The sequence below is a fragment of the Antechinus flavipes genome, chromosome 4 (genome assembly GCF_016432865.1).
Source record: "Antechinus flavipes isolate AdamAnt ecotype Samford, QLD, Australia chromosome 4, AdamAnt_v2, whole genome shotgun sequence".
Taxonomy (NCBI): domain Eukaryota; kingdom Metazoa; phylum Chordata; class Mammalia; order Dasyuromorphia; family Dasyuridae; genus Antechinus; species Antechinus flavipes.
The window spans coordinates 157474588-157498328 of NC_067401.1; the positions used below are offsets into that span (position 1 = coordinate 157474588).

General features: G+C 32.0%; 1 protein-coding gene across 1 annotated transcript in view; it reads left to right on the plus strand.

Annotated features, from left to right (window-relative positions):
* LOC127560552 (ATP-binding cassette sub-family A member 9-like) overlaps positions 1-23741 on the plus strand; it is a 99697-nt gene that overhangs the window by 46986 nt on the left and 28970 nt on the right. The window contains exons 20-26 of the mRNA XM_051995228.1: positions 1244-1410; positions 2285-2418; positions 7226-7363; positions 11391-11498; positions 11860-12042; positions 12252-12365; positions 21645-21752. Of these exons, the coding sequence (XP_051851188.1) occupies positions 1244-1410; positions 2285-2418; positions 7226-7363; positions 11391-11498; positions 11860-12042; positions 12252-12365; positions 21645-21752 (952 nt within the window). The remainder of the gene's footprint in view (positions 1-1243; positions 1411-2284; positions 2419-7225; positions 7364-11390; positions 11499-11859; positions 12043-12251; positions 12366-21644; positions 21753-23741) is intronic.

A 23741-nucleotide genomic window follows, 5' to 3' on the forward strand; every position in this document is an offset into this window, starting at 1 on the left:
ATAATTGATCATTCTACATTCTTGCTATTATTGTACACAATTTATTCCTGGTTCTGCTTGTTTCTCTCAGTGTCGGTTCATGTGAATCTTTTCAGACCTTTATATAATCACCTTGTTCATCATTTTTTAATAGACCAAAATATTCCATTACCTTTATGTACCACAGCTTTTTCAGCCATTCTCCAATTGATAGGCATCCACTTTTTCAATTCCTTGCTACCACAAAAAAGAACTGCTATAAACATTTTTGCACATGGGGTCCTTTCCCCTCCTTTGTGATTTCCTTGGGATACAGACCCAATAATGACACTGCTGGGCCAAAGAGTATGCACAGTTTTATAGTCCTGTTGGGCATAATTCCAGATTGCTCTCCAGAATGGTTGGATCAGTTCACAAATCCATTAACAATGAATTAGTGTCCCAGTTTTCCCACATCCTCTCCAATATTTATCGTTATCTTTTCCTGTCATCTTAGTCAGTCTGAAGTGGTACATCAAAGTTGTTTTAATTTGCATTTCTCTAATCAACAGTGATTTAGAGCATTTTTTCTTATAAGTATAAATGGCTTTAATTTCTTCATCTGAAAATTGTTTGTTCATCTCCTTTGATCATTTATCAATTGAGGAACGACTTGTATTATTATAAATTTGATACAGTTCTTTATATATTTCAGAAATGAGACCTTTATCAGAAATACTGATTGTAAAGATTTCCCCCCAGCTTTGTACTTCCCTTTTTATCTTGTTCCTGTTGGTTTTATTTATGCAAAACCTTTTTAATTTAATGCAATCAAAGTTGTCTCTTTTACCTTTCATGATGTTGTCTTTGGTCAAAACTCCCCTTATCCCTTGTTCTCCTAATTTGTTTATGGAATCATCCTTTATGCCCAAATTGTGTGTCCATTTTGACCTTATTTTGGTATGGGGTATGGGATGTAGATTTATGCCAAGTTACTGACATATTATTTTCCAGTTTTCCAGCAATTTTTGTCAAATAATAAGTTCTTATTACAGAAGCTGGAGTTTGGGGATTTTTCAAATACTAGATTGCTATAGGCCTTGATTATTGTGCATTGAATATCTAATCTATTCCACTGATCCACCACTCTATTTCTTAATCAGTACCAAATGGTTTTGATTATTGCTGCTTACTGTATTGATTTGTAGCAGGTCTGATACAGTAAACATTTTTTTTCCTATAGAAAAAATGTCTGTGTTCCTCTGTTACTTTTTCTCCTATTTAGATTATTTCTGTTTGGAGTGGCTTTGGCACCTTCTTTTTTAGAAAAGGTGCTAAATAAAATACTTCAACAAGAGATTTCTTGGGGACTTTCGCCTAAAATGTATTTCCTCTCTCCTGGACAATATCCACAAAATCCACTCACCAGCCTATTAATCATTAATAACACAGGTAAAGAAGTTGGACTAAAATTTAGTCTTAATTTTATTTATTTTTTATTGTTAAAAGAATGAACTAAGCACATTCTAAGTATGCTCAGAAACTAAAAGAGATATATACACACTCATACTTTCTATATAGTATTGATATGCATATATATATGTGTATATATATATATATACTATCCTAAATCCTATGTACACACACTATGTATACACACACACACACACATACACATGCACATTCGCACACAGATGCACACACACATACCCCTGTATTCAGAGTTAGGTTTTTTTTGGTTTTGTTTGTGTGTGTGTGTGTGTGTGTGTGTGTGTGTGTGTGTGTGTAAGAGTCCATGGAAGAAGGAAGGCTATGAAGAGTATGAAACACAAGAAAATAAATTACATTCTGTGAAATTATAATTGTAAGAGAGATTTGTTTAGGAAAGACATTTTAACAAATCAGTTAATCCTTGCAACTAATTGTTAGCAGAAGGTAGAGATGATTTAAAAACAAAAACAAAAATTATTTTGCTAAATAATCATCTAAAATTTAATTTCATCACTCAAAAACTAAATCATGAGAAAGTTTTCACATTCATTATCCCAATGTCCTAAATCAGAGGATTTTGGATATATCCACCATGGGGGAAATCATGTTTTGCTTCTACAAAGTTTGCCATATGAATATACATTGAGTTATTTGCACAAAAATTTTAAATAAACTAGCTTGATTCTCACAGTTGTTAAGAACTGTTTGCATATATTCTTCAATATTGAAGAAATAATTGTTGCCATTAATATAAGACATCTGAAAAACATAATAGAAAATGAAGTTTTTATCTTATCATTTTCATGATGATTTCTTTTTAATTATAATTTCTTAGGGTCAAACATTGAAGATTTTATAGATTCTTTGAAACACCAAAACATAGCTCTGGAAATAAAGGATTTTAGAAATAAGAATGGCACTGATGATCCATCATACAATGGAGCTATCATTGTATCAGGTACTAAAAAGGTATGTCAGTCTCCAGTTTACTAGATATTAATATATTGGTGTTATTAAGAAGGGAAAACACTTTGTTTTAACAAATGGAGCAAGCACTAGTGACTGCTCTTGGGGCAATCTTCATTGGGAAGTGGGGAAGGGAAGGCAGACACCCTAGAATACCAGTAGATCTCTGAAAATGAGGCTTCAAATTACCATCTTTGAGGCTATTTGGTCCTACTATAGATAATTATCTTGATAAGTAGGAAATAAAGTCAGATTTTTTTAAATCCTCTGCCCAGATTTTTGCCATTCCTTATAGCAAAATGTTTTAAAGAAAGAAAAGTTGAAAAAAAAATCAGTTCAGCAAAACTAACCAATACATCAAAAGGCTAAGATACTATTACCTGACTTATAACCCTCAACTTCTGAAAAGAAAGCAGAGTTTAATTTTCTTATCTCTTCTCTGAGAATGTGTGTTTATGTGTTTTTGTTTGTGTTTGCTATTTCCATTCATCTTTTTATAATTGATTATGTTGTTTTCCTGGTTTTTCTTATCTCATTCACATCAGTTCATGTAACTTTTCCCATGTTTATCTGAATTCTTCATTATGCATCTTTTCTTTCAGGACACTAACATTCCATTATATCCATATTCTACATAAAAAATTAATCTTTGTTTCTAATTCTTCACTAACACAAAAGTGCTGTTATGTATATTTTGGCATATGTAAGAATTTTTTATGCTTTTTATTTCCTATGAATTTATGCCAATGAAATTTTTGGATGAAAGTATAGGGACATTTTAGTTTCTTTATAGGCATAATTTCACATATCTTTACAAAATGTTTGGATCAATTCATAGCTCCACAGGAATCCTATCTTTCTATAGCTCCTCTATTTAAAAAAAAAACCCTACATTTTAACCCCACAGTTATTTTGATTTACATTACTCAGTTTAATAATCAGATTAAATTAAATTTAATTAATTTAAAATTGTTACATATTAGTCATTTGCAACAAACTAACATATGGTTGTTAAAAGTTTGTAGTTATTTTCAAAACTGCTTATATCCCTTGATTTCTTATTAAGAAGAATAGCTCTTTGTTTAATGCTTTTGATTCAATTTCCTCTATATATTGGCTAATAGCCCTTTAATCAAAGAGATTAGATGCAAAAATTTAAACCACTGCTCCTCCCCTTTCCCTTTAATAATTTAAGTGCATATTATGAGATTAATCATACTATTTGATGTAAAATTTGGTCAAAACCAAATTACTGCCAAACTTTTTTTATTCCACTTTTCCCTTTAGTTTTTGTCAGTAAGGAGTTCCTTCCCCTCCAGTAATTTATGTTCTCAGCAATACTGACAATGAGGTTAATTAGTTCAATTATTTCTGATTTTCCCCATCTAAAGTGCTTCTCTAACCCACTTTTTTTATTTTAATGAAAGCTTTATAATTCTATTGATTGTCAATTTGTAATATGATTTGAAATTTGGAATAGTATTCTTTCTATTTCACTATTATCATTTCAAAGGAAATCTTTTGAGATTCCTCTTACATTCATTCTATTTATTGGTTTGTTTTTACAAGCATTTATCTTCTCTCTATTCCACTGCTCACTTCAATGAACAATTAAACACACACTCTTACTCCATCAAAAAAAAAAAAAAATCCCCACATTGGCTGTTTCTACAAATGTACAGCTGATTCTGCATTTCAAATGCATTGACCTTGCTTGCAGGATGTGGGTTATTATTCATGTTTGATCCCCCAGATTTCTGGTTTATCATTATCTAAAGTCTTTCAAAATAGTTTTTCTTAGAACATTTTTTCCCAATGTATAAATTTGTGGAATATCTCTGCATCAGTTCATCAAGTTCTTCCTAGTTTCTTCAGAAATTGTCTATTATATCATTTCTTAAGACAAATGCCATAATTTGCTTAGCCATTTTTTCTAACTGGAGTTATTGTTTTAAAAAATCTGCTGTAAATATTTTTATGCAATTAAGTCCTTTTCCTCTTTCTTTGACCTCTTGGGGCTGAGTCAAAAGTTCAAAGTTTAGCAACTTTTTTCAACATAATCCCAAACTGATTTCCAGAATGGTTAGATCAATTCACAGATTCACTAATCAGTTTTGAATTGATTATCTTTCTGCAGGTAGACAATAAACTTCTTACAATTGTCAACAATAATACAGAACTACAATAAAAGAAATAAGCAAGTATCTCTGCAATATAATGAAACTATTTCCCATAACAATTATATTACATAAAAGCCATAATTTTCTTAGCTATTTTTTCTAGCTGGAGTTACTATTTAAAAATCTGCTGTAAAAATATTTACTTAATAAATTAAGTCCTTTTCCTCTTTCTTTGACCTTTTGGGGCTGAGTCAGAAGCTCAAAGTTAGGCAATTTTTTGGATATAGTCCCAAATTGCTTTCCAGAATGGTTGGCTCAATTTACAGATTCACTAATCAGTCAATCTTGAATTGATTATCTTTCTATAGGTAGACAATAAACTTGGTATAATTGTCAACAATAATACAAAGCTAAAAATAAAAGAAACAAGCAAAAATCTGCTGTATAATTAAACTACTTCCAACCTCTATAATTTAAACTAGTATTGAAGACACTCCCCAAATGTAAACAGAAAAAAATACACTGAAAACTATCATAACAATTTCATATAGAAGTTTATTCAGTATAAATCGACTGCCATAGTGACTAAACAAAACAACAAACAAACAACAACAACAACAAAAATACAACCTCTAGAAAACAGTTTAGGAAGCACATATTTGTACTCTTTGCCCAGCAGAGAAATATGGCAGCCAAGGACAACACTAATTTGGACTATAAAGTCATTTTTAGACTCTTGTAGAAAAGATTCTGGGATCTATTTCTTCATAACACAGTAAAAAAAAAAAAAGGTGGAAGAGAAAATTAAATTTCAAGGGAGCTTGACATTTCAACCAATTAAACAACAATGCTGAAGATATTTGATTTTAGAGCTGAAAAGAAAATGACAAAGAAGAAATGAAAAATATCTGTGCAGATTTTTTTAAAGTAAATTCTTTTCACTATCAAGGAGAGCAGAACAATCAAAGTTAGATTTTACTCTGTTCTCAAAATGTTTAAGGCTATGGGAGGAAAAATGACACCAAAAACACAAAGATGACATAAACAGCTAGCCTATATTAAATCCAATCAATTGAAACCTGTGTTGGCAGTGACAAAATTTTGAGGGCCTTCAGAGGATCAATTATCAAAGTATCTGAAACAAGGGAATTTGCTGTCTTCATTTTCCCTATTTCAACATACACACTCACACATGATCAAGAATATTTTAAAAATTACTAATCCATATGATTCTTTTTCTGTTCATGCCAAAATTTTATGATATACCCATAAAGGATATGTTTGGTGAAAGAACAACACACACACACACACACACACACACACACAATCAAGAACATATGAAAATTTACTAATTCATGTGATCCTTTTACTGTTCATGGCAAAATTTTATGGTATACATCTTGAGGATGTTTGGTGAAAGAATAAGCATGATTTTACAAAATAATATCTTCAGTTAAGTAATTCTTTACAGATATATACTTAATTAAAAAGTATAGACAATATAATATATTACTCTGCTTATTATTTTTTAAGAATTTATTTTAAGAAACAATTTAATTAGTAGAGCAAAATATTAACTTAAAAACTCTCCTCCAAAAAAGAGTCTTTCAAACATATGTTAAAATCATACAAGATCTCTTAAAAGAAGTAATAACAGAATTTTGTTTGATCTCAGTAATATGGAGTAAACCATAAATCATATAGTTAAGAAAGATATTTACCACTGGCATAGTCCAAGGTAGAGTACAAATAGAAGATTCAATTCCTATTAGTAATAATATTTTTAGTTACTCCTGCTATCAAATGTTGTGCTGATTGTATCAATTCCTAGAAGTTTGTATAGCCTTATAAATTAAATTCATAAACACTCAAAAGAGTGCAATTCACAAAAAGAATACTATTTACATAATTAAAAGAAGTGAATGGAAATTACATATTGTTGACTGTGATAAACAGCTAGGGTGATCTCCCTGTTTCATTTGTGTTCATTTCATTCCCTCCTCCACTTTACTGCCAAAGTGAGTTTCTAAAGCACATGGCTTTCCATACTACTTCACCCCATTCACCTCCAAATTTAAAAAGAAAAAAAGAAAAAAGACAAAACAAAACTCCTTATTACTTCAAAGAACAAATTATTCTTGGGCATTTAAAGCCCTTCATATGCTAACATTTTTAAGTCAGACAGCAAGATGGCGTAGTGGATAAAGTGCTGGGCTTGGAGTCAGAAAAACTCTTTCTGAGTTTACATGTAGCCTCAGACAGTTACAAGCTATGTGACACAGGGTAAGTTACCTCATTTTTCTCATCTGTAAAATGAACTGAAAAAAATGGCAAACTGATACTAACTTTAATATATCTGACAAGTGATCATCTCAGTGATAGCATACTTTTGACAATAGTCATTCTTCATTCTTTTGGCTTATGTGATGTGTTTTATGTTTGTAACCATAGGCATAAATTTACTACATATCAATAATCATCATTAATTAACTGTAGTATTTTGAACTTCTAATTTATTAAACCTTTTCCAGGTACAAATTATAGAATTTATTTAACATTCCAAACTTGATCTGAATTTAATTTGTCATTTAAATAAAGAATGAAAACTAGGAACATCACTATCTTTACTCATAAACAACTAATTGAATTTTATTTCCAGTGATATTGATGTTGTATCTGTTTTCCCTAAGGACTATGAGTATTCAATTGCATGTAACACCAAGAGACTGAATTGCTTTCCTGTGCTTGTGGACATCATTAGTAATGGACTTCTTAAAATGTTTAATTCCTCAAAGCATATTCAAACTGAGAGAAGTGTATTTCCTTTTGTAAGTATAACATTAAATAAATAAATAAGGTATAACTTGTTTAGCCACTATTGCCTAAAAATGAGGTGGTGTTGAAGAGAAAGTGTCCCAATTAATTGATACTTAATTATCTAATTGGTTCTTTAAGGACCAAAACATTTTTACACTACATTTTTTAAAAGCTCCCTTTCCTCCCTTTTTCTTTTAGTAGTATATTTTTTCTAATTCCATGCAAAAATAGTTTTCAACATTCATTTTTCTAAGACTTTAAGTCCCAATTTTTCTCTCTACCTCATCCCTCCCCCTTCCCAAGCAATCCAATATAGGTCATACACATACAATCACCTTAAGCATAGTTTCATATTAGTCATGTTGCAAAAGAAAAATCAGAACTAAGTAGAAAAACCATGAGAAAGAAAAACAATGAAAAAGTGAAAATAGGATTCTTTGATCTGTATTTAGTCTCATAATTCTTTTTCTGGATGTGAATGGCATTTTCCATTTCAAGTCTGTTGGAATTGTTTTGGATCACTGTATTGCTGAGAAGAGCTAGGTCTACAATAGTTGATCATCTCACAATATTGAAGTTACTGTGTAAAATGGTCTCCTGGTTCTGCTCACCTCACTCAGCACCAGTTCATGTAAGATTTTCTAAGTTTTTCTGAAATCTATCTGCTCACTATTTCTTATAGAACAATAGTATTCCATTACATTCATATACCACATGATCCGGTCTTTCCCCAAATGATGGACATCCTTCAGTTTCCAATTTCATATTACCTCAAAAAGAGCTGCTATAAATATTTTTGTACAGGTGGGTTCTTTTCCCTTTTTAATGATCACTTTGGGATACAGACTCAATAGAAGTACTGTTGGATCAAAGTATATGCACAATTTTATAGCCTTTTGGGCATAATTCCAAATTGCTCTCCAGAATGGTTGGATCTGTTCACAACTTTACCATCAATGCATTAATGTCCCAGTCTTCCCACATCCCCTCCCACATTTACCATTATCGGTTCCTGTCATCCTAGCCAATCTGATAGGTGTAAAATCAGCTTTAGCACACTTTCTAATTCTGTGATCCTGTGCAAGTCACTTAACCCTGTTTGTCTTAGTTTCTTTATCTATAAAATGATCTGGACAGGGAAATAAGAAGCTACTCCAATATCTTTGCCAAGAAAACCCTAAACGTGATATTAAAGCATCAGGCAACATTGAAACAACTAAACAGCAACAATAACCATCAGGAAATTACATTTTGCTAAAAGGTACCATAAACAAGGAAGTAACATTTTTTTTTTAAATAACATGTTTTTCTGACAATGACCTTATCTCTCAATATATAGGGAACTGAGTCAACTTTCTAAAAAAAAAAAGAAAATAGAGCCATTCTCCAATTGAAAAATTATGAAAGAACATAAATAGTTTTCAGAAGAAATCAAGGCTATCTATTGTCACATGAAAAAAAAAAAGTTCTGTATTATTAGTCATTAGAGAACTACAAATTGAGATGACTCTGAGGTACTACCTCATACTTCTTAGAAATGACTGAATGTTAGAGGGGATGTTTATGAAAATATGGATACTGATGATTTGTTGATAGAGTTATGAATTAGTCCAATTATTTTAAAGAATTATTTGGCATTCTACCTAAAGGGTTATTATACGTACAGATCATTTGATCCAATAATACTACTACCATGCTTATATGAAAGGAAAAGGACCCATTCGTACAAAATTATTTATAGCAATTCTTTATATGGTAGCAAAAAATTAGAAATTGAGGAGATGCTCATCAATTGGGGAGTAGTTAACAACATGTGGTATATGATTATCACAAAGAACTATTAAGCTATAACAAATGAAAAAGAGTGGAGCAGGTAGGTGGTGCAGTATATACAGCACCAGACCTGAAGTCAGGAGGACCTTGAATTCAAATCTGATCTCAGATACTTTACACTTCCTGGCTATGTGACCCTGGACAAGTCGCTTAACCCCAATTGCCTCAGCTAAAAACAAATAAACAAATTAAAAGAAATGAAAAAGGGTATAGTTTTAGAAAAACCTAGGAAGACTACTGCAAAATAAAATCAATAGAATATTGTTACAAAAACATTGCAATGACTATCAACTGTGAAAAACTTAATTCTTCAAATCAACAAAATGATCCAAGACAATCCCAAAGAGCACATTTTGAAGACTTGCCATCCTCCTCCAGAGAGTGAACTGATGAACTCTGTGTACAAAATGAAAGATATTTTTTCACTTCATTTTTCTTAATTTCTGAGGGTGTAGCCAAAATGACAGAGAAAAGCCAGGAAGCTGCTTGAGCTCTCTCAGTTTCCCTCAAAAACCACATGAAACCAAGCCTCTGAACAGAGTCTGATAGAATTAAGCCACTCTCCAGCTCAAGATAGCCTGGAAAAACTTCAAGAAAAGTCAATCTTATTGGAGTGAAAAGGGTGTTCAACACAACTCAGACAGACTCTGGGAAAGCTGGTGAGAGTGTCTTAATCACAGAAAATCATCAACTGAGACACATTAAAAAAAACAGCTATGTAAAGCAAGATAGAGACAGGATAAAATTTAAATAATCAACAGAGAAAAAATATTAGAATTAAGAAGGACCCAGGAAAAAGTTCCTATAAAAATTCATCTTAGATGGGACTTAAAGGCAGCTAAGCCAGAAGGTAGAAATGAAAAGTAAGACGATTCCAGGCCTCAGTGATAGCCCATTAAAATTCTCAGTCAGAAAATGGGAATATCTTGTTCTAAGAATAGCTAGGACAGTGTCATTGAATAAGAACCTGGAGTTTGGGGTGATTTAAAGTGTTAGAAAACTGAAAAGGTGGAGGGAGGTAGATTTGAAGGACTTTGAATGCCAAACAGATCATTTTATATATCATCCTAGAGGTGATAAGGAGCCATTGGAATTTATTGAATAGAAGGTGAAATTGAGGTGACATGATCATATTTATGCATTAGGAAGATTAATTTGACGGTTGAATGAAAAATGAACTGGAGTGAAAGGAAACTTGTGGCAGATAGACCAAATAGTAGGCTGCTGTAATAATGCAGGTCAGAGGCATTAATAGTCTCCTCATTTAAAATATGAACCCAAGAGTTCATTTCTATTGCTCCTTGCTATTCAAGGTATCTCTTCTTTTAAGAATTTTTATTATTGGAGGGGATGTGGGAAAAGTGGGACACTATTGCATTGTTGATGGAGTTATGAAATGATCCAACCATTCTGGAGAGCAATCTAGAGCTATGCCCAAAAAGCTATAAAACTGTACATGACCTTTGACCCAGAAGTGCCAGAAGGTCTGTATCCCAAAGAAATCATAAAGGAAGGTAAAGGACCCACATATGCAAAAATGTAGCAGCTCTTTTTGTGGGAGCAAAAAATTGGAAAATGAGTAAAAACCCATCAATTGGGGAATGGCTCAAAAAGCTATGGTATATGAAGGTAATGGAATGTCACTGTTCTATAAAAAATGATGAACAAGCTGATTTTAGAAAGGCCTGCAAAGATTAACACAAATTGACACAGAGCAAAACAAGGAGAACCAGGAACACACTGTACACAATAACAGCAAGAATGTGCAATGATCAACTATGAAAGACTTGGTTTTTCTCAGTGGTTCAGTGGTTCAGAGCAATCCTAAGAGACTTGGACAGAAAATGCCATCTACTTCCAGAAAAATAACTATGGAGATTGAATATAAATTAACACATGCTGTATTCATTTATTTTTTCTGTTTTTTTTTCCTTTTCCATGGTTTTTCCCTTTTGTTCTGTGTTTTCCCTTTCAACATGATGCATAAAGCAATGTGTCTTAAAAATAAATAATTAAACTAAAAAAGAATATCTATCTTCCTTAAATACAAAAACTGTTAACTTTATTATGGAAATTCAGGGTTACCCTTCTATTTTTCCTTCCCTCAAAAAGTTTCCCACCCTGAAAAACTGATACCACCATTATTTATCATTTTCTATTTTGCTTCTTATATTAAATAGCTAATAGTATTCTTTATATTTTTAGGATTCTGTAGAAATTATGCTTACTTCTATAAACAGCGATTTCCTCTGGATAACGTTGGCCAATAGTATTTCTCCTTATATTGCAATGAGCAGCATCTATGATTACAAAGTAAGAAAAAGTTATTTAAACATCAACTAAATTTATTCTGAGCGGATAGATTTTTTTACATACATCAGTTTTACTCAACAATATATAAATGTTTATGTGTGTAACACCTAGTTTATTTGTCTTATACATATTTCCATTTGTAACTGTTTAAAACAAGTTCTACCTGTTAAGTAGAATGCGTAGTTATTCCAAAGAAGTTTGGTGTTTAATGAAAGGCACTATATTTAACAGATTCTTTAAAAATTGTTAGAAATTATTATAAATACACATTTTAATGTAATGCGTTTAGAAATATATTAAACTTTAAACTTCAAAACCACTTTGTACTTCTTCTTCTTCTTCTTCTTTTTTTTTTTATCAGATAAAAGCTCAATCTCAACTAAGGATTTCAGGCCTCTACCCTTCTGCATATTGGTGTGGCCAAGCCCTGGTGGATATCCCCCTATACTGTTTGATTCTCTTTTTAACACTTATCTTAATGTATGTTTTAAACTTCAGTCTAGTCATTGATTCTTTCCATTACTTTGGGATCATATTTGCTCAGGTAAGTGCAGTATTTAAAAACACACACAGAAAAAGATAACAATGTCTATAGAAAACATAAAAGATATTTAACAATTTTAATATCTTGTTAATGAAAACTATACAATAATCATTATATCAAATTTATTTTGGAGATCTTTCCAAGTTGACATATCTATCAGAATAAAATTTGTCTTTTCTGTGTTTAAAAATATTTTGTATCCATTTCAGATCCTGTCAGGTATTGGTTATACAGCATCTACTATCTTCTTCACATATATGATTTCATTCATCTTTTGCAAGAAGAAAAAAAATAGTAGCTTTTGGTTTATTTGCTTCTTTATTGTAAGTACACATAAATAATGCATTTATTTTTAAGGACTTGATATAAATCTATGTAACAGTTCTTCAAAATTATATATGGAGTAATATAATGTTACAACATAAATGCATTGTATTGTTGTTAGATTATTGCACCGAAGCATAGAATGGCTAGATTTTATTCATATGATGATTTTTAAATGACAAATCTTTAGATAGACATAAATCTCCAAAATACATTCTATTAATCTTACTTTATTTCTATCATTGAAAGAGAATAAAAGAATGTGAGACAAATTATTTAATAGGATCTTGGCTTCAATTACTACCAGCTGTTGGGAACTTCCTGTAATTAATACATAAGATTATGTACTATGTATTATGGGGTAGGGGATAGCTAGGGGGGAAAGAAATAGAAACCTGGTTAGATTTGATCTAAGTAAGGTATGTCCTGGAAAGCTGGAATAGAACTGTGCCTGGAAAGCCAGAGCAGTAACTGAGTAAGAGGATCACACAAAATCCATGACTGGTAAAGTTAGACAATTCACCAAGGATGGCTGGGGGTGGAGTGATTGGAGTTTTAGGCTAGATTTGTAGGTAACATGGGGACTAAAGCAATGAGTTTATGATCAAGAAGACAAATAGTCCTGTAGACACTCCTCACTAGCTGTGTATTATTCTCGGACAAGTTATTTAACCTATTTGTTTCAGTTTCCTTAATTACAAGATGGGAATATTAACACCTACTTCAAAGGGTTATTGTGAGGATTAAATGAGGTAATATTGGCAAAGCACTTAATGCTTAGCACATAGTAGGCATATGATTTCTTATTTCCTTTCCCTCATCTATCTTTAGTTTAGGATTAGAAGAAAAGCTGCTTGCCTGATCTCTTTTGAGAGAGAGAAATCCTGGCCATCCATCCCCCATCAGATAATACACAGATAGAAATGTTGAGGATATCCAGAGAGTACTAGGTATGTGGATTGCTGAGACCTTTGCATCCACCTTTGATGTCTACCTTTTACTTCTCACCTGTGTCTCTCCAAGAAGCTGTAGCACACTCAGCAGTCACATTCCAATAAACTGTGTTGCCAGATGGGCTAAAGGAGGTTCAGCTGAAATTCATTGGTTAATTGGGGGATGGTCCCCAAGGGGGGAGCCCAGCATGCAATCCCAGCATAGCTCTGCCCCTGAACCCAGCTGTCAGCAAGGCAGGATCTCGGAATCAGCAGAGAATCAGCAGCACCAGCATCAGCAAAGATGAATTCTATTGCTTTAGCCCACTAGATATTGTTGCTAGCGTGGGGCAGGGACATTTCTAACATCTCAGGGCAGAAAAGGGTCCTTGTGGTCATATCCCTAGAAGAATCTCTGAAAACAGCTGCACAAAACCCCTGAAGCTTGGGACAATGCAACCTCCATCCTGGAAACAGAGCCCTATTTTAACAAAGAGTTAAAAGTTGAGTAATAGGCTATGAAAATGAGCCAACAACAAAAAATGTTTCTGGTCATTGAAAGTTATGGCGGGGGCAGGTAGGTGGCACAGTGGATAGAGGACCAGCCCTGAAGTCAGGAGGACCTGAGTTCAAATCTGACCTCAGACACTTAATATTTCCTAGCTGTGTGACCCTGGACAAATCACTTAACCCCTATTACCTTAGCAAAAAAAGTTATTAACAAGGAAGATCAAGACACACATTCAGAAGATGATATCAAAGTCAAAACTCCTATATCCAAAACATCCAAAAAAAAAAAATAAGAATTGGGTTCTAGCCATGAAAGAGCTCAAAAGTGATTTTGAAAATCAAGTAAGAGATAGAGAAAAATTTAGGAGACTGATGCTGCCAATTTTGTACAACTCGTCTCATTTAAATCTAATTCACGAACAAGTCAATATATCACCCTGTGATGTCATTGTTCCTCTGGGAAAAAAGACAGATAACAGGAGACTATTAAAAAATAGTAGAACTTCCCTGATTTCCATTTGTCAATTTACTATTTATTTTAATGGTTTTCTGTTTCTTGTCATTTTTAAGCAAAAAATTGTCATTTTTAAATGGCAAATGAGCTATTTAGCTGGGATAGAGATAAGAACTCAAACAAAATCAGGATAGAGAGAAGAGCTTACCCAATGGAGGTCCTCTTTCATCATTTTCTAGAATTGGGTCCTGAAGATCAAAGGACATTAATTGGCCTAGCTCCATAGACTACATCTTTCTCTAAGGAATATAACAAATAAGGCACTTTGGGGAGAATAACTAGTCTGGAAATTCTTTAGAAGCATTTCCAATAACCAAAAATTTGCCTTAACTACAACGAATTAGGATAAATAGAGAGACCTACAATTAGAAATTAAAGTAGAAGTCAATCTCTGTCTAAATGTTAAGAATTTTTCTAACTGGGAACTTGGAGCAATTTTTGTTGAATTTATAACTTTTTACCAAATTAAACTTCCAAAAACAACAGAGATAACCACATGGATAGCATGCACTTCATTCCTTTAGTCTTTAATTATTGTAACTGAGTATTACATTTATACGGTATAAATGGAAGATAATCTTATAGAAAGGAACTATGGGGGAAGGGGAGAGAGTGATGGTGAGAAAGGTCACCTGAAAGAAGTAGATTTGAGTTTTGAAGGAAACCAGAAAATCAGGAATCAGAAATAAAGGAGATCATTTTATGCATCAGAAGTATCCATTGAAAAGTTAGATGTATCAGGTGAGAAGAACATCAAGTAGGACAATGTTATTGGATTGTGCAGGGGAATAAAATGTAAAAAGACTGCAAAGGTAAAGAGTTATGTTGTAAAGGGCTTTAAATTCCCCAAAAAAGGATTTTGTATTTAACCCTGAAATTCATAGGAGAACAATGGAGTATATTGACTAGGCAGGTGACTTGATCAGATCAGAGCTTTACCAAGATTACTTTGACAGCCTAATGGAGGAATGGATAGAAATCTGAGAGAAGGAGAACAATTAGAAATCTATTTCAGTAGTTAAGAAGTGATGAGCATCTATAAAAGGGTGTGGCTAGATGAATCTACAGAAAAGCAAATATATGCCATGTGAATGTAAGAACAAGATATGCCAATATATTAGATATAAAGGATGAGTACAAATGAAACATGGATGACACTAAGACTATGAACCAGGATGGTGGTACCTTTAATATTAATAATAATAAAGTAGGAGAAAAGGGAGGATTTGGGGGGAAAGATAATTAACTGTTTTGTACATGTTGAATTCAAAACTATAAGACATCCAATTTGAGATGTCCAAATCAGGCTGGAACTCAGAAGAAATCTTAAAATTGAGTATGTAAATCATGGAACCATCTGTAAAGATATGATAATTGAATCCATGGGAACTGATGAAACCATCAAGCAAGATGTTATAGAGGGGAGAGAAAAAGAAGGCCTACAACAGGGCCTTGATTGACACCTCTGATTAGTGAAGGTGATTTAGAGACTACTGAGGCATTATGCTTGTGGGAACCCAGAGAAGGCAATGTCATGAAATCAGAGAGGAGCAAAATATTCAGGAAGAGAAGATAATACATGGTATCAGAGACAGTACAGAAGTCAAGAAGGATTAGAAATGAGAAAAAGAGAGATTAAGGATATAGCATAATATTTTGGTCATTATTCAATTTGTATATACAATTTACTTGCTATAACAACAACAACAACCAACTGATAATTTTTTTTGTACTTTTATATTCTTTCCCTCGTTTTGTGGAATTTTTTGGTATGTCTTTGTGTGTTTGCGTGTGTGTGTGTGTGTGTGTGTGTGTGTGTGTAATGATGGTATTGCTAGTACATATATAGATATACATGTTTGTATAGTTTAATTATTGGAATATGGTCCATTGACTTTTGGTGTATAGTTTCCAAATGTATTCTAGAATGTTTAGATAACAGTCCTTAAAAAAGAAATTTTTTTTTCATTTTAATAACTTTTTATTGACAGAACCCATGCTAGGGTAATTTTTTACAGCATTATCCCTTGATTTACTTCTGTTCGGATTTTTCCCCTCCCTCCCTTCACCCCCTCCCCCAGATGGCAAGCAGTCCTTTACATGTTGAATAGGTTACAATATATCCTAGATACAATATAGGTGTGCAGAACCGAACAGTTTTCTTGTTGCACAGGGAGAATTGGATTCAGAAGGTGTAAATAACCCAGGAAGAAAAACAAAAATGCAAGCAGTTTATATCATTTCCCAGTGTTCTTTCTTTGGGTGTAGCTGCTTCTGTCCATCCTTGATCAATTGAAACTGAATTAGCTCTCTTTATCAAAGAGATCCACTTCCATCAGAATATATCCTCATACAATATCGTTGTCGAAGTGTATAATGATCTCCTTGTTCTGCTCATTTCACGTAGCATCAGTTCATGTAAGTCTCTCCAAGCCTCTCTGTATTCATCTTGCTGGTCATTTCTTACAGAACAATAATATTCCACAACATTCATATACCACAATTTACCCAGCCATTCTCCAATTGATGGGCATCCATTCAATTTCCAGTTTCTAGCCACTACAAACAGGGCTGCCACAAACATTTTGGCACATACAGGTCCCTTTCCCTTAAAAAGAAAATTTTCTGCAGAGATAGTTTCCCAGTTAATGGCTTCACCTTCTAATTCTGAGGGCATTTATTTTATTTGTGCAAAACTTTTCCATCTGATACAGTCCAAATTAACCATTTTATCTGCTTTCTATTACCAGTTTGGTTAAGAATTCATTGCTATCCAGCTAAGCAATCTACTTCTTTACTTCTCAAATTTGCTTATATGATTTTTATATATCTAGGTTATGTATATATCCATTTGAAGCTCATGTAATTTATGAAATAAGAATTTAGTCTAAATTATGATAAACTGCTTTCCATCTTTTCCATCAATGTTTATCAAACAGAGTCCTTATCATTGTAGTCTCTTTTTTTCCACAATGAGGGAGAAAGAAAAGCAAAGGGAAAAAAAAAAAAACATTTATTTAGCACTTACTATGCTCCAGGCAGTGTGTTAATTACTTTTACAAATATTATCTCATTTGATCCTTATAATATACAGATAAGGGGATGTTTTATATACATTTGTTTCAGATCTTCCATTTTAGTATTCATTTAAAATTTATTTTAAAATTAATATCTAAAGTTCTCTTAAATAATCTGTAAAATATGATTTTTTTTCTTTGCCCAAGATTATTCTCTCATTTTTCCATATTTATTTTTTACCCTAGATCTACATCAATAAATCTGTATCAAATAACAGTGACAGCAGTGGACATTTTTGTATTATCCATGACCTTATGAAAAGACCTCTATCACTGTTCACTTACAAATAATGCTAATGGTTTTAAATAAATACTTTTTACATTTCCCAACAATTTTTTGACCAAGTTATGAGTTCTTGTCTTATTTTAAATCGTTACAGTGATTAAATACAAAGTTATTATATAATTTACTGCTGTAAATTCGGTATTTATTTGGTTATAATGATATATCTTTCTATTTCTTAGCAAGTACCTATCTTAAGATTTGCTACTGCTAAACTTCTTCATACTATATACTTTCATTATTTTCTTTGATATTTTTTACCATTTATCCCTTCAAAAAATTTTAAATTATGTTTTTCTAGCTCAGTAAAATATATATTTTTAATTTTGTTGGGATAGCATCAAATATATCTTAGTTTGGGTTAAGTTGTCATTTTCATTATATTGACTCTACCTATCCATAGACAATATTTTCCCAATTATTTAAATCTGATTTTATCTGTACAATTTTTAAAAATTTTGTTCATATAGTTCTTGAATTTGTTTTGACAAGTGTACTCCTAGGTATTTTATAAGCTCTAGAGTTATTTTAAATGGGGCATCTCTTACCATCTCTTTTTGCAGTGTTTTATTGGAATGCTAATGATTATTATGCATTTATTTGCTAAAATTATTAATTGTATTTGCTAACTTTTTAGTTGAGTCTTTGGGTTTTTCCAAATATGTTATCATATTGTCTACAAAAAGATAATTTTATTATGTGATTTCCTTTCTGGTTCCTTTTATTTCTTTTTCTTCTCTTATTGCTATTACTAGTATTTTTAATACAATATTAAATAATATTAGTGACAGCAAGCATCATTGGTTCATATCTGATCTTACTGGGAAAGCTTCTATCTTAATCCCATTACAGATAATGCTTGCTGATGGTTTTAGGTAAATTTTTATTTATTAATTTATTATTTTATTAGTTTAAGAAACAATCAATTTATATCTATGCCTTCATATGTGTTTCATAGAAATACATGTAGCACTTTAACAAAAGCTTTTTCCACCTATTAATATTATCATGTAATTTTATTACCTTTGTTATTAACATAATAAATTATGTTAACAGCTTTTCTCATGGTAAGCCATCCTTGCATTCCTGGTATAAATCCTGATTTGACATAATGCATCATCTTTATAATATATTGTTGTGATCTTTTAGCTAGTATTTTATTTAAAATTTTTGCATCCATAGCCATTAATGAAGTTGGTCTATAATTTTCTTTTTTTCTGTTTTTACTCTTCCTGGCTTAGATTTCAGTATCAAATATGTTTTTTTAAAGAATTTGGTAAGACCCTTTCTTTGCTTATTGCTCCAAATAATTTATTTAGTATTGGCATTAGTTGGTCTTTAAATGTTTGATAAAATTCACTTTCAAATCAATCTGGCTTGCTGCTTTTTTTTCTTGGAAGCTCAGTTATGGCCTGTTTAATTTATTTTTTTTTCTAAAATATGTCTGCTTAGATATTTTATTTCCTCTTCTTCTGATTAAGCTAGTTTTTCATTTTTTGTAAATATTCTTTCAATTTCATATTATTGTTAGCTTTTTTGATATTTTATTATATAAAATAACTCCTCATAATTGCTTTAATTTCATTTGTTAGTAATTTATTAATCCTTTTCATTTTTAATATTAGTAATTTGTTTTTCTTCTCTTTTTAAAATTCAAATAAATCAACATTTTATTTATTTTATTGTTTTCTAATAAAACCAACGCCTAATCTTATTTATCATTTCACTGTTTTTTGCATTTGATTTTATTAATCTCATCTATAATTTTTAGGATTGCCAATCTAGTATATAATTGGGAATTTTTAGTTTGTTCTAGTTTTTTTTTAATTTATGTCTAAATCATTGATTTGCTCTTGTATCTTATTCATGTAAACATTTAGAGACGTAAAATTTCCTCTGATTACCACTTGTACTACTGCACAGATTTTGATATATCATCCTATTATTGTAATTCTTTTTAATGAAACTATAGATTGTTTCCATTATTCTTTAACCCACTCATTCTTAGGTTGTTTAGTGTCCAGTAAGTTTTTAATTATGTTTCTCCAATACCTTCTTAAATATAATTTTTATTGCATTGTGATCTAAAAAGGATGTTTATAATTATTTCTGCTTTTCTTGTTTTAACTGTGAAAATTTTTCAAACCATAGCCTCCCTAATCCACAGCCTTTTAAAGACTCTTTTCCTTATCCTCTCCCTTTATCCTCCTATTACTTATTCTACTCATTCCTGTAAGATTCCCTCCCTTATTATCTCCACTCATATTCTTAATAGTAAATACTTTAATAGTTTATACACAAACTTCTAAAAGTCCCTCCATTATCCTGTCCCTTAGTCCTTTTCTTTCTTTATGTTTGAAAGACTTGTGTATCCTTTTAGAAGTATATGTTGTTTTCACTCTAACCCCAATAGGATGAGAGCACGGTTTCTACCAGTTTTCTACTTCCACCTATTTCCTCTTATCACTCTTTCTTTCAAGACTCATTTATGTGAGATAATCCTTCCTCTTTACCTTTTGCTTCACAATTCTTTTTTTTAGAATCACCCCAACTCAATCCCAACCTTTCTTTCAAACTACTCAAATAATGATCACTGGCTTGAAAATATTGGTAACTTTTTCACATATAAAAAGTTTGACCTTAATGAGTTCCTTACAGTTGGTCTTTAATGTTTTTCTTATGTTTTTTCTGGATCTTATATATTGAGTTTTCCATTGAGTTCTGGCCTTTTAGTTACAAATACCCGAAAGTCTTTCAGTTCATTAAAAATTGCCCTTTTCCCCTATTCAGGATAATGCTTAACTTTGCTGATTAAATTTGGGTCACAAATAGCTCCAAAGTATTTTTTCTGAATTCTGTACAGTGCCCTAACCTCAGAAGACACTCCTCTTCTCCCCTAAGCCATGGTATTGGCTAAATGCTCTTGCTCTCTGTGCTACCAGAATTACACTAAACAGTTGCTTGTGTAATTGATCCTCCTTGCTACACTCGTAGGCCAGGATCACATCTGGTTAGCACTGCTAGATCTTGAATCTGGAGACAGTGAAGGATCATTTAAGCTTCTCTCACTTAGCTGTTTATCAGGTAAAAGATCCTCAGGTGAAAGTTCTTGAACCTCAGCTGCTTTACAACTCAGGGCTTGTTGTTTGTTGATTCAGCTGAGTCAGCTTTGGAATTGTTTGCATTTCACTGAGGCCAAATCTCTGCTGGGCCCCTCTAGCTATTTTAGGGGGGACAATTTAATCCTTTTGCTTTAAGCCAGATTTGAAGTCAAGATGAGTCTTTCCTGACTCCAGGTCTGGTTTTCTATCTTCCATGTCATCTTTTGAAGTCCATAGAAGTCAACTTAGATCTTAGGCTTCTTACATGTATAAATATAGTAACATGACTTACCTTAGAATATTGCTCTGAGAAACAAATGTGATTTTATATATATACATACGTGGGTGTATACATACACATAAATACATATGTTTGTATATACATACACACATATATACATGTGTGCATATATGTATGTATACATACATGTGTGTATACATACACATACATATCTACATATACACACGTGTGTGTATATACACACAGTGTTTTATAACCATAAAATTTTTATGAATGTAAATTGTTATTGTTAATTTTATGAGAAGCAGCATAATAGTGGATTAATTGCTAATATTGCAATTAGCACATCTGAGTTGGAATCATTATTCCACTACTTATTAGCTATGTGACTACAGCCAAGTTATTAGTTTTAGTCTCAGTTTCTTTATTCAAAATAGTGGGGGGGGAATGACTTGTATTACCTAACTTTCAAGGTTGTTATGAGAAAAGTATTTTGTAAGTCATATTAATGCTATTCATATTTTTAAAACTTAGAAAACTATATTAAGTAAATAACAAATTCCAAAGTATTGAACTTGTCCCTCATATGATCATGATTCTTTTTTAATATTTTATTTCAGGTATCAATAATACTGATAAATGTTTACATGAACTTTAGCCAAATGATTCTCTGCATAATATTTATACCTTTTTTTACACTGATTGGCATTTTTGGACTTCTTTTAGAGGTAAGCACTATTAATAATTTCCCCAATATACCAGATCATATAAGTTTTGGGGAAAAAATTTTTGTCACACAAAAGAAATCATTTAGATGTACATGTTCCCGATATATTCAATAGTATGCAAATAAAACATTTGAACTTGGGTGGTTCCATACTTTTTGATATTTGCCTAAGTCAACATTTCTTTGAGTAATTTGCTTTCAAATTTTCTATCTTAATTGGAGTGCATCCTATTGAAATCTCTACCAAGAAAAAAAAAACCCCAAAACAAAATTACTTTCCTGACCACAACTATTTGATAACAGTAGATACTTTCTGATTTTTGGGTGGTTATGCTTGTGTATAAATGGTGAAAGGATTGCTTATCACTAAGATATGATTTATAATTTTATTATCTACTTCCAGACATAAAAGTCAATATACACAAATTCTTAAGGTTTGCTGATATATAGATCAAGTTAGTAATAATTTTATTTTACACATTTGGTACAAGTTTCTTAGTAACAGCTAGCCCGCTTAGGACAGAAAAATATCTTTCTTAGTTCTATTGTTCTGCCTTGACTCATATGTTTAAAGTCATCATGTTAGTCTTTTATGATAATATTGAACCAATGTACCCTATAGAGCTTTGGGTAGTACCAGGTACTTCTTGGTGGAATCTGTCACAGTTCAATGCAGCACTTCTTTGCAAGGCTTCAATTTCTGCCATCATCTTCTTAGTAAGATGCCTTCCTGACTGGAGTTCAAGATCCTTGATATCATTACCTCTTTGATTTTTGGTTGATATCATTTCTTTCAGTTATTTGTCACCCACCTTTTTCTGCTAATAACCCAAAGAAAACCATTTCGGGGGAAATTGGTTGAATGAAATAAGGTTTACATATATGTTTAGTATGCTGCTTAGTATAAGTTTCAAGCTCTTGGCTGTAGTTATATTCTGATTGTAGTCTGACTTATTACTATCACAGATCCCTCTCATATCTTTTTTTTCTCTTTTTGCATCAATTCTAGTTTTTTATGACATTTTGCCAAAGAATCTATACTCAGGTTATCTTTCTTTTTCTTTTTATTTGTTCAATCATGTCTGACTCTTTGTGACCTCATTTAGGGTTTTCTTGGCAAATATATTAGAGTGATTTGCCATTTCCTTCTCTGGCTTATTTATATATTAGGAAACTGAGGCAAACAGTATTCTTTTCTTTATTTTATTATAGCTTTTTATTTACAAAACATATGCATGGGTAATTTTTCAGCATTGACCCTTCCAAAATCTTCTGTTCCAATTTTTCCCCTCCTTTCTCCCACCCCCTCCCCTAGATATCAGGTAAACCAATACATGTTAAATATGTTAAATGCAATATATGTATACATATTTATACAGTTATCTTGCTGCACAAGAAAAATAGGATTTAAAAATAATTTAGAAATAAATTTTAAAATAACCTGAGAAGGAAAACAAAAATGCAAGTGGATAATAAAAGAAGGAGTGGAAATGCTATGTTGTGGTCCATACTCATTACCCATAGTTCTTTCACTGGGTGTAGCTGGTTCTCTTCATTACTGAACAATTGGAATAGATTTGGTTCATCTCATTGTTGAAGAGAGCCATGTCCATCAGAATTGATCATCATATAGTATTGTTGTTGAAGTGTATAATGATCTCCTAGTTCTGCTTATTTCACTCAGCATCAGTTCATGTTAGTTTCTCCAGGTGAGGCAAATAGTGTTAAGTGATTTGCCCATAGTCTCACAACTTATTAGAGTATGAAGCTGAATTTAAATTCGAATCTTCCTGACTCCAGGGCTGGCACTCAACTCTACTGTGCCTGTCTTATTTCAGGTACTTGCCTTATTTCAAAATTGTTAACAGTAGTTTCTGTGCCATGTACCAAGCCTTGGTTGCATCTCTGAAGCCCAATAAGTGTTGATCCATCATGACCAGGAAGTCCATAGCCTTTTCTTCTTTGAATCACAAAATATTAAAGATAAATT